This window comes from Oryx dammah, unplaced genomic scaffold (assembly GCF_014754425.2).
Source record: "Oryx dammah isolate SB20612 unplaced genomic scaffold, SCBI_Odam_1.1 HiC_scaffold_11229, whole genome shotgun sequence".
NCBI lineage: Eukaryota > Metazoa > Chordata > Mammalia > Artiodactyla > Bovidae > Oryx > Oryx dammah.
This window is the reverse complement of record NW_024080622.1, coordinates 6,362,960-6,375,315: the sequence shown is the minus strand read 5'-3', so window position 1 is coordinate 6,375,315 and position 12,356 is coordinate 6,362,960. Positions and strand designations below refer to the sequence as shown.

Below are 12,356 nucleotides of genomic sequence, written 5' to 3'. Positions count from 1 at the left end.
TCATGCCCTCCTGGCATCCTCCGCCTCCCTCTCTGCTCCAGATCCTCCATCCAACTGGTGGATCAAGGATGGCAGGGGTTACCCAGGCTACCTCACTGGCCACCTGTCCTCAGCTCCTTCCCCGGGGCTCCTCCTCCACCTGGCCTCCGAACCTTGGGGTCCTGGGGCTCAGATCCTGCACCTCTTCTCTCTCTGCACCACTTTCTTGGTGCTGTCATCAAGTCTCATGGTGCTAAATATTGTACCCCTTCCAACCTCTCTCAGACTCCTGTCTCGGGCCAGGTCCCACCCTGTGAGTCTCAGACTCTATGTCACCTCCCCAAAGGGTCTGTGGGCCTCTTGTACTTATTGTGGCCGATACTGAGCATCCATCCTTCCCCATCCCAACCTGCTCCCTCCATGGGCACAAACCTTGGAGTCATCCTTTATCCTTTCCTGTCCCTGGAAATCCACGTGCAACCTTTCAGAAGCTCCTATATACAGACCCTTGGGAATATTTTCAGGCTCTGACCCCTTCCCACCTCCTTCACTGCCACCACCTGCATTCAAGCTGCTGTCATCTCTTGCCTGGATGATTGATCATAACAGGCTCCTTGCTTTTTGCTTGTTTCCTCCATCAGGGTGTAACTTTCATGAAGGCGCTGACTTTATTTTGTCCACACTTGAGTCCCCATACCATCTACAGTGCCTTATGCATAGTGATAGTGAATATCTCCTGAGTGAATGAATGGATGGATGAATGCTTCTAGAGTCCAAGTCTCTGCATTGGTGCCACCTTCTCTAGGGAACACTTCTGGAATGATGGCCTCCAGTCTGGGTTAGGCACCAGGCTTCCTCAGCACCCCGGATCACCTTCTTTCCCTGCTTGAGGGATCTAGGTTAGGTTCTTGGGCCTGTCAACTCAAGTGGTAGGTGAGCTGAAGGTTTAACAGACTAAAACAGGGCAGGGCGGGGTAAGTTGACTCAGGCCCCACCCACCTGAGTGCAGCCCTGCCCATCTCCCTGGACCAAAAACCCATCTTCAGGAGAGGCTCCTCCCACCTTCCTGGGCACCAGCTCTGCCCACCACACTAGGGCAGGCAATCTTTCTAGAAGGATGTCTTTTGTCTTCTAGTTTCTCTAGCCAATCAGGTTAGAGGTTGATAGAGAATGATGGGAACTCACATCTTCCAGCTTTAAAAAATTACTTTTGTTGTCTAACCCCAGACTAGCATATTACAGATCAGAGGTCAACAAACTGCCAGATGAGGCCTGTTGCCTATTTTTGCAAGTGAAGTTGTTTCACTGGAGCAAACACAGCCATGCTCAGTTGCTTCTGGGTTTGCTTTTGTGCTACAAGGCCAAGGTTGAGTAGTTGAGACAGAGACTTTATGGTCCACAAAGCCTGGAATATCTCTTTTAGGAAAAGGTTTGCCAATTTGTTATAGATGCTCAAAAAATATTTTTGGATTAAGTCAACTCAAGTCAGACTCTCAGAAACCTGCGCTGCTAATTTGCATTCAAGTCTTCTGTCCAGAGACATCAAAATGAAACAAACACTAAACAATTTTCTTTAAAATTCGGGAAATAAAGGTATAGAGTAGGTAGGAATAGCTGCTGAAGAATCCTGTCTTTCCTTTCAAGTAGCGTTTATTGGGCACCTTCTATCTTCCAGGAACTGTTCTTGGTAGAGCAATGAATGAGACAAGGGTCCTCCCCCAACACTGGGCATCTGGCTGATAAAGTATCGCCCCCTTGCTGGGCTCAGCCAGCGTGGCTTTGTGCGCAGACTCCTGCTTGGCTCCCCCTTCCATCTTCTCTCTCGGGTGCATCTCTGCAGGACCCTGCCTCCCAAGTCCTGCTGTTTCTCTGAGGGTCCTCCTACTAGGCTGTGCTCTGCCTGCAGCCATGGATGGTGCCTCATTCATTCCTCTGGAACTCTCCAGCACTCAGTGCAGACTCTGACATACAGAAGGTGCTCAATTTGTTTCTATGCCCTCACCAGGCTCCTTTGAGAGCCCTAGACCTGGTAATAGGGGCTTCCCTGGTGGCTCAGATGGTAAAGAATCTGCCTGCAATGAGAGAGACCCGGATTCAATCCGCAGGTTGGGAAGATCCCCTGGAAGAGGGCATGGCAACCCACTCCAGTATTCTTGCCTGGAGAATCCCGTGGACACAGGAGCCTGGTGGGCTATGGTTGATGGAGTGGTTGATGGGGTCGAAAAGAATCGGACAAGACTGAGCAACTGACACTTTCACTTTCAGACCTCATAATGCAGAGGACGAACAAACGATCCTTCAGGAATTCCATCTGAGAGCAGTGTCGTGCAGGAATTCATAAAGGGAAAGGACGAGCCTAGTAAGATATTGCCCCTTCTCCTTTAAAAAGAGACCTATGAGTGACCTGATGTCCCCTTCCTTTTTCTTGCCGCCTGGTTGGCTTCATGTTCCATGGGCTTTGAAATGAAACCCAGATTTCAGGCTGACCTGAGAGCTGGGTTTGACGCAAGGAGTAATTATTGAAAGTGACAGGGGTGATCCATATAATAAAATGCTTCCTACATTTTTCATAGAAATGATCCAATACTAACCACTGCTGTGGAGGATGGGAGGGAGGCTTTGGCTGGGGAAGGGCACTTGGGAGCAGAGGGGGTGAGGGCAGGGGCAGGGAGGGGTGCTCCTGGGAGGAGAGCACACTGCTTTCGGAAGTGCTTTCTGAGAGCTTCGTACAGAGCTTTCAGCTACTTCTGCTGGGGCGGCTTTGCGGTCCCATGCATTAAGGACCCTCAGCCTCTCTCCTGGAAATCCTTTTCTCCTGGAACATTTTACCTTGTTAGTTTTCGCTGCTTCTTGAGAGATTTTCTTTGGGTCTCAAAATGCTTTCTCTTGATACTATGTCTCAGGTGGATTTAAGATCACAGCTATTACATCAGGATTTAACTTTGACTTGATTTGTGGGGAAAGAAAAAAAAACAATAATCTCATTGTTTCAGTAGAAGTTCCAGTCTGGCACTGCCTGGTGAGTCTCCTCATTGGATTGTTCAAGAAATATCTACGGAGTACTTTCTATGTGCCGGGCACTGGGCTGGGAATATAATGATGAGTGACATAGGTAGAGTTCTATCAGAGTTCTAGTTGAACTGGCAACACTATGAGGGAGCTGCTTGATCAAACAGACATGGACGCAACAGCATGATAAAGATGCTAGGCTCTGGGAACCCCTTCAGGGGCATAGAGGACTTCTTGGAGGAGGTGTTGTTTCACCGGAAACCTGGAAAATGTGTAGGAACTTGCCAACAAAGAGGGGAGGAAGGGCGTTGCGGGTAGCAGGAAATAGCACACCTGAACGTTTGGCCATGGCAAGGGGGGAAGACAGAAGGCTCAGCTTTTTCCTGCCCTTTGCAGTGACAGAGACCTCTAGATAGTTCTGGCCTTTGGCTCTTAAAGGATGGAAGGGCAGGACCCATCACCAGGAGAGAAATAAAAAAAATTGCATCCACTCACGGAGGAAATATTCTGCTGTGTCAGCTTCATAATCTGCATCCTCTGGGAAGTGATCGATTTGCTTGCAGAGACCTTTGAAGTTCCCTGGAAAACAAGGGAAGAAAGTGCTCGTGAGACATCCAAATCTCCAGGGACTCAGCGCCCACTGGCCTCTTCCTGACTTCTTGTTCTTCTGAAGCTGGCTCAGTCCTCTCCCTCACCTCCCCCCTCCCCCCCAAGGAAGGTATCGCTTTGTCTGTTTGGACATCTGCCCAGTGAATCAAAACACACACACCCGCGGTGCTGCAGAGAGGATCTAAGGCTTAAGACTTCAAAACCCAGCCTTCCATCTCTGCATCGAGGCTTCTGAGGATTAGCTGAGGCTTGGCGGGCGGTGGAGTTTGAATCTGGGCTGGGGACTGCCACAGAGGAGACTAGTGAATACCAGCGTGCCTGCCTCTGTGCCCTAGCTCGGCTGGGAGTCACCTCATGTTTTACATGCGAGAAAGTTGATTGTTTTCCAAAGAGGGCAGACCCCAGACCGAGGCTGGCAAACATTCCCACAGCTCTTTAGATGAGTTTGCAAAGCATTTTCCCATCTGCAATTGCATGGAATTCACTATACGAAGCCCATGAAAGTTCTGCAATACTCCTAGGGTTGAACACCCCACCCAGACCTGGGTCACTAGCCAGACTTGTGGAGTATGACACAACCTGTGAGAGGAGTAATAGCATCTCCATTTTATAAATGAAGAAACTGAGGCTCAGGGAGACTGGATACAAGTGTGCTTATATAACTATTTTAGGTATTTCAAGCTATTACAGTATATAGGTAATTCTGTACTACATATTACAGAGAAGATGGTTGATCCTTACCCTACAACTCTCCCTTAACTGTCTCTGCAAATTCAAATGACTGAATAAGTGCTCATGGCCAGGAAATGATGGAATCTGGGCTCAAACAAAGACCTTTTGGTTCTAAAACTTTCCTTGGTGATTGCTGAGAAGGTGAGAGCCAGCTCAGATGAGAACCCTAGCCCGCTGTCCAGCAGGTCCCCAGCAGTGATCCCTAAATGAATGAGTGAACTACTGAACGCGATCTTCATAAACACTCATGTGGAGAATAGAATTTACAAGCATGGCTGCTTCATGACAACAGAGACTTTTGTCTGTTTCATTCACCATTTTGTCCTGAGCACCAGCACAGGCATGATGGATGTTGCCTGACTTTCTCTGAATGACTGGACACTCGAAACTGTGCAAGGAGATACGGCGACAGTGGGTGAATGGTATGTTCTGCAGCTGGCCTGCCTGGGTTTCATTCAGCTTCACGGAGATGCCTCAGCTTCCTCATCAGAAAGCAGAGATCGGAGTGATTCTTCCTTTGTCGATTGTTGTGGGGATGACATGAGCTAACACGTCTAAAGTGCTCAGAGCAGTGCCTGGCACATTAGTAAATGTGCTGGGGGAACTGAGTGAGAGAGAAATGAACCTTGCTACATTTAGCCCCTGACATTCAGGATTTTCCTGTGATAGAAGCTAATGCCACCTAATTAATACAGTGTTTAATATGTGTGAACAATTTATTTTCTTGTAAGATCCTGAGCCTTGTAGCCCATAAAGTAGGTTTTATTATGTATGATAGGTATTATTTAAGAATATTAAGTCATTATTACACATATACACAGCTGGATATACAGGATGTGCTCAGTTGCTCAGTCATGTCCAACTCTTTGCAACCGCATGGACTGCAGCCCATCAGGCTCCTCTGTCCACAGGGATTCTCCAGGCAAGAACACTAGAGTGGGTTGCCATGACTCCTCCAGGGGGTTTTCCCAACCCAGGGAACGAACCCAGGTCTCCCGCATTGTGGGCGGTAATTGTGTTTCTAGCTATTATGATATGTATAGGTAACACTGGGGATCCTAGGTGGTGCTAGTGGTAAAGAACCCGCCTGCCAAGGCAGGAGATAAAGGAGACATGGGTTCGATCCCTGGGTCAGGAAGATCCCCCAGAGGAAAGCATGACAACCCACTCCAACATTCTTGCCTGGAGCATCCCATGGACAGAGGATCGTGGTGGGCTACAGTCCATAGGATTGCAGAGTCGGACATGACTGACGTGACTTAGCATGCACACAGGTAGTTCTGTACTACATATAACAGAGAAAATGGTTGATCCTTACCTTACAACCCCCACCTCCCCTTAACTGTATTTCTGCCAAATTTGCTTCCTTTCCCAACTTCTGCAAGAAGAGAGATTCCCCAGAGCATACGGGGACTCCAGGTAGACAGAGTTTGGCTCAGAATGCTCCCAGTGGGGCAGGTGTCTTCTCTGTGTGTGCTGGACCATGTCTTCTGTTGCTTGGCACCCTCCCCACCCCATACCTTGCTGTGTCCCCCTCCTCTGTGGTCTTGAACACGTGCCCACCCTGTTCTCAGCATCTTGATGCATTAACCAGAGGCTTCCCCTCCCTCTCCTGACTTATCCCCCATCCAACCACAGACTCTTTTTTCCTGGGAAGAGTCTTCATTCCTACTTCTAAGAGGATAACATTTACCTCCCCATTGGTAAAACTACAAATCAGTATATTTGAAAACCACTTTGCAAAGCACTTTCCTTTTCTCTCAATTCAGTCTGACAAGTATTTTGTCAGCACCAACTTGGTGCCAGGCATCTTTATAAGGAATCTGTGCAGGAGGTGAGGCGCTGAGAATGGTACTGAAGTGCCCCAAGGCTCCTGACAAATTGGGGACTGTGCTCAGCCCCCAACCACAGGTGGTGCCTCCATGTCTCTCTTCGGACTTCTAGTACAGCTGCTCCCCACACAGCCTGGCCCCAGCCCCTGCCTCCATCATCTTTGGACCACTGGGTCCCAGCACAGTGCCCCGCACAGGAAAAGGGCTCCAGAGATGCTTGTAGAGAGGCTGTGTCAAAGAATCAGCAGCCCAGACTTCTCCTGTGAGGTCCAGACCTGGGGATCCAACTGTCTATTTGATGTCTCTTGGTGGATGTTCTAAAAGCATTGTACACTCAGCAGGTCCAAACCGGAACTCATGATCTGTCCCTGAAGCCTGGTCTTCTGGAGGCAACAAATAGGTCAGCCAAGGCCTCTCTGTTGCTGCCTCATGCAAGCCTGAGCCCAGCCATCATTGCCAACATTGCTGCCTCTTCCCTGCAGGCTCCATCCATCACAACATCCTGTCTGTATTGGCTCTCAGAATCTTTCAAACCCATCGATTTTTTTCCCCAACAAGAGCAATACCCACTGCCAGGCCACCCTCCTTGCTTTTCTAGATGACTGCGGTAGCCTCCCCACTGGCCATTTGGTACCCACTCTTATCCATCTTTACAGAATAATCATAGTGAAACTTTGACAATGCAAATCTGTTCAAGCCACCTTCAGTTTGAAGTGCTCAACAGCTTCTTGATGTTCTTAGGGAAAATTTCAACATCTTTAACAGGGCGGACCGCTGCCTGGCCTAACCTCCGTCTCAGCGCACGTGCAGTCTCAGCTGTCCTTCCCGCCACGCTCACTCCTTCTCTGGGGCCTTTGCACTTGCTGGTCTAGCCTCCTGTGCCCCGACCGTCTCCTTTGTTGTCCCTCCCTCAACGTCTCTGTGTCCTCCCACACTGTGCTAGTCTGGGATCTGCCACTACTCTGGCTGCCCTGTGGTCAGGGGAGGTCTCAAGGCATGAGTGATGCCGGCAGGAATGTTCTAGCAGAGAGGGAACGCTTGATAGCCCGGGGAGGGGTGGGACAATACAGGAGCACTGTGAGGGTACAAGTGCAAGGCTGGCCTCACGTGGATGGTGGTGCATCCACGGCACCGTGGGGACGGGGCGGTGTGGATACGGATGCAGGGGATGGGTGGGCATGGTGGAAGCTTGTGGCACTTCTCTTCTGGTTGCTTCTATTTTCTGAATGAAATGGGAAACATAATTGCCAACTGAGAGTGAGGAAAGGGAGGAAGGAAGTGAACATTTTCTCCATGAAAGTGGAGAAGGTATGGGCCAGGCTTGAGACATGAAGTATATGTGTTGGTGGCCTGACAGTTCCTCCTGAGGTTCTGTGCTTTTTTCTGAACACATTTAGGATATGGGGGCAGTGCAGTGATAATAAAGAAGTTTTGCAAGGGGAAATGAGAGCCTTGAAGATGAGTGCAGTGGCCAGCCATTGGAAGTTGACAGTGACCCAATGAGAGCATCATCAAAGCTGATCCTCTTACAATTATAAGAGAAGTTGCTGGAGAGCTCAACACTGACCATTCTATGGTTGTTCAGCATTTGAAACAAATTGGGGCGGTGGGTGCCTCATGAGCTGATTGTAAATCAAAAAAATCATCTTCTCTTATTCTGTGCAACAACAACGCACCAATTCTCTATTGGATTGTGATGTGTGATGAAAAGTGGATTTTGTATGATGACCAGTGACAGCCAGCTCAGTGGCTAGATGGAGAAGAAGCTCCAAAGTACTTCCTGAAGCTAAACTTGTACCAAAAAAGGTCATGGTCACTGCTTAGTGGTTTGCTGCCTGTGTCATCTACTACAGTTTTCTGAATCCTGACGACATGGTTACATCTGAGAAGTATGCTCAGCAAATCCATAAGATGCGCTGAAAACCTCAACATCTACAGCTGGCACTGATCCACAGAAAGAGCCCAATTCTTTACACAATGCCCGATCACACATCACACAACCAAGCCTTCAAAAGTTGAATGAACTGGGCTACAAGTTTTTCTTCTTTCTCTATGTTCACCTGACCTTTCACAAACTGACTACCACTTCTTCAAGCATCTCAGCTTTTTGAAGTGAAAATGCTTCCACAACCAGCAGGAGGCAGAAACTGCTTTCCAGGAGTTGGTCGAATCCTGAGGCATGGATTTTTATGCTACAGGAATAAACAAACTTATTTCTCATTGGCAAAAATGTGCTGATTTTAATGGTTCCTATTTTGATTAATAAAGATGTGCTTGAGCCTAGTAAAATGATTTAAAATTCACAGTCTAAAACTGCAATTACTTTTTCACCAACTATAATATACAAGATAATATAATACTAGCCTATAATATACGAGAAAAAACCAAATAACTTCTATATAAAGACAAAACTAAATGTTCACTTTTATTTCCTATATACATCAAATACATATTATAAAACTGCTTACCAAGTTAAACATTGACGTGCAAATGATTCATCCAATTATTCTAATAGGCCCCAAATCAATGGTTGGTTTTTAGAAATTATTGGTGTGATCTTTTGATGATGAGTCTTTTACAAGCTAAATGACGGCCCTGTCTGGATGGAGATTTGACACAGGGAACCACACCAGATGCTTCTTGCCCTTCTCTGTTAGAGTAAGAGTCATTCTGTGTCAGTGACAGAGAGTTTTCTACTAACTTCTGCTGCTGCTGTTGCTGGTAAGTCGTTTCAGTCGTGTCCAACTCTGTGCGACCCCATAGACGGCAGCCCACCAGGCTCCCCCGTCGCTGAGATTTTCCAGGCAAGAACACTGGAGTGGGTTGCCATTTCCTCTCCAACACGTGAAAGTGAAAAGTGAAAGTGAAGTCGCTCAGTCATGTCTGACTCTTTGCGACCCACGGACTGCAGCCTACCAGGCTCCTCTGTCCATGGGCTTTTCCAGGCAAGAGTACTGGAGTGGGTGCCATCGCCTTCTCCACTAACCTCTGAGGGATAGAAAACTACGATCATGGCATCTGGTCCCATCACTTCATGGCAAACAGATGGGGAAACAGTGGAAACAGTGACAGACTTTATTTTCTTGGGCTCCAAAACGACTGCAGGTGGTAACTGCAGCCATGAAATTGAAAGACACTTGCTCCTTGGAAGAAAAGCTATGAGCAACCTAGACAGGATATTAAAAAGCAGAGACATTACTTTACCAACAAAGTTCCATCTATTCAAAGCGATGGTTTTTCCAGTAGTCATGTATGCATGTGAGAGTTAGACTATAAAGAAACCTGAGCTCTGAAGAATTGATGCTTTTGAACTGTGGTGCTGGAGAAGACTCTTGAGAGTCCCTTGGACTGCAAGGAGATCCAACCAGTCCATCCTAAAGGAAATCAGTCCTGAATATTCATTGGAAGGACTGATGCTGAAGCTGAAGCTCCAATACTTTGGTCATCTGATTCGAAGAACTAACTTACTGGAAGAGACCCTGATGCTGGGAAAGATTGAAGGCAGGAAGAGGAGGGGATTACAGAGGATGAGATGGGTGGATGGCATCCCTGACTCAATGGACATGAGTTTGAGCAAGCTCCAGGAGTTGGTGATGGACAGGGAGGCCTGGCATGCTACAGTCCATGGGATTACAAAGAGTCAGACATGACTGAGTGACTGAACTGAGAGACAGAAGATCAGTGGTGAGGAATGATTGAGGTAAACTGGGACCCAGGCTGTAGTGGGATTGATCCCAGTGGTCTCTGAGGTTGATGGTGATGATGAGGCTGTGAGCTTTGGTTGGAGCATAAGGGGTCTCCAGGAGCACTGGGGGCTCTGTGGCTTAGGACCCAGTCTGACTGACTAAGGCGGTGCTTAGGCTCATGAAGCAGTACCCTGGTGGTACCGCATTGCTATTGGTAGAATTTAAGTTTGGTAGAACATCTATGTCTGCAGACATTACTACTAACAGTGAAGAGGGGTATCATCTTGTTTTCCAGATGCCAGTCTTGAGTTTTGCTGTATTTCTTTCTGGTTGGTGGCCATCAAGTCCAGGGATTGATTCAGCTTCAGTCACAGATAGATCCAAGTGCTCAAATATCTGGTGTTCCTCACCATCTCTGTTCGTCTTTCCTCCCTCCCCAGGGTAGAGATTAAGGGATGACTAACTGCCTGGCTCTGGGGTGGTGGAGGGAAACCTGACCTGATCCTTGCCTTTCAGGGATGCATAGTTTCGGGGGGAAATAGATAGCACAGAATTTACTAGAATGTAATATCTCACATCCTATATTAGAGAGATGTAAGGCATCACTCCTATCACTTCATGACAAATAGATGGGGGAACAATGGAAACAGTGAGAGACTTTATTTTCTTGGGCTCCAAAATGACTGCAGATGGTGACTGCAACCATGAAATTAAAAGACACTTGCTCCTTGGAAGAAAAACTATGACAAACCTAGATAGCATATTAAAAAGCAGAGACATCACTTTGCCAACAAAGGTCCCTCTAGTCAAAGCTATGGTTTTTCCAGAAGTCATGTACGGATGTGAGAGTTGGACCATAATGAAAGCTGAGCACCAAAGAACTGATGCTTTAGAACTGTGGAGTTGGAAAAGACTCTTGAGAGTCCCTTGGACAGCAAGTAGAGCAAATCAGTCAATCTGGAAGGAAATTAACCCTGAATATTCATTGGAAGAACTGATGCTGAAGCTCCAATACTTTGGCCACCTGATGGGAAGAGCAGACTCATTGGAAAAGACCCTGGTTCTGGGAAAGGTTGAAGGCAGGAGGAGAAGGGGACCAGAGGAGGAGATGGTTGGATGGCATCACTGGTTCAATGGACATGGGTTTGAGCAAGCTCCAGGAGATGGTGAAGCACAGGAAATCCTGGTGTGCTGGAGTCCATGGGGTCACAAAGAGTCAGACACGACTGAGCGATTAAACAATAGCAACAAGGCCTTATGGGCTTCCTCGGTGCCTCAGTGGTAAAGAACCCATCTGCCAAGGCAGAAGACCTGAGTTTGATCGCTGAGTGGGGAAGATCCCCTGGAGGAGGAAATGACAACCCAAGTATTCTTGCCTGGAAAATGCCATTGACAAAGGGGCCTGGTGGGCCACAGTCTCTGGAGTCACAAAAGAGTTGGACACGACTTAGTGACTAAACAACAACAGTAAGAACACAAAGCCTTATGGGGCGTAGTTGTTCAGCTAACGTGTATGTTGCAAAGACTGTATGCCATGTTCTGTGTGATCTGCTGAGGGCACAGAGGAAAAAAATTGACTTTTTGTCCCCACAGAGCTTGCCATCTATGGGAGACAGGGAGGAGGTGCTGTGGGGTAGCAGGATGTGTGTTCTGACATAGCAGGGTGTGTCTGAGAACACACAGAGGGCTGCAGATTCAGGTGTGTGCATGCGTGAGTGTTGACACAGGCTTCCTGACTCAGAAGGTGGAGGAGTCAGCCAGGTGAAGCAAGTAGGCAGGGATGTGTGTGTGTGTGTGTGTGTGTGTGTGTGTGTGTGTGTGTGTGTGCCGGGGCATGTGAGGAAGCAGTGGAGGGTGAGAAGGGATTCTAGGAAGAGGCAAGTCAGGGAAGAGCAAGGTCAGGGAAGTGCTGGGCACACAGGAGGGGGCAGAGTGTCTCAGGGCACCAGGCCAGTCCTCCAGGGCAGGTCCTCCAGGGCAGAGTTGGGAGTAAGAGGGAAACCCGGAGGCAGTGCTGTGCTGGGGCTGGCTTACATCTTGGGAGCTGATTGTTAGGGTCTCTTCTTAACTCACATGAGGAGCTTGAAATCAGCCACGGTGCAAGTGTTCACACCACGGACATTGGCAAACACTACAAATCAAGGTCCTGTATCCCTGCACAGAGAGCCAGCTGGTAAACATTTACCAGCAAACCCCCGGATGCAGGGCAGTCTCATATGAGGGGTCGCCTAGTGCAAAGACATGACATCTTCATGGGAGTGGAGATTTACAGAAAGATTGATCCCAACAAGAAGGTTGGATGGGTGAGGGTGAGGGCAGGAGATGGCTGGGGACTAAGCAGGGATCTGATCCTGCTGGGCTTGTGGTCCAGGCTGAAGTGAGGAGGGGGCATCTCAGCCCCAACTCCTCCCAACAAGCACTGGCTTTGAGCTTCTGGAGGATGAGGAGATGGGGGAGATTATTCCTCCATGAGGGCTTCCCAGGAGGCCTAGTGGTAAAGAACCCGCTT

The 12,356-nt window shown here is 48.2% G+C and overlaps 1 protein-coding gene across 1 annotated transcript in view; it reads right to left on the bottom strand.

The window, feature by feature from the left end:
* Window positions 1-12,356, bottom strand: part of LOC120861198 (voltage-dependent calcium channel gamma-2 subunit) — a 119,585-nt gene that overhangs the window by 16,852 nt on the left and 90,377 nt on the right. The window contains exon 2 of the mRNA XM_040236856.1: window positions 3,484-3,567. Within this exon, the coding sequence (XP_040092790.1) occupies window positions 3,484-3,567 (84 nt within the window). The remainder of the gene's footprint in view (window positions 1-3,483; window positions 3,568-12,356) is intronic.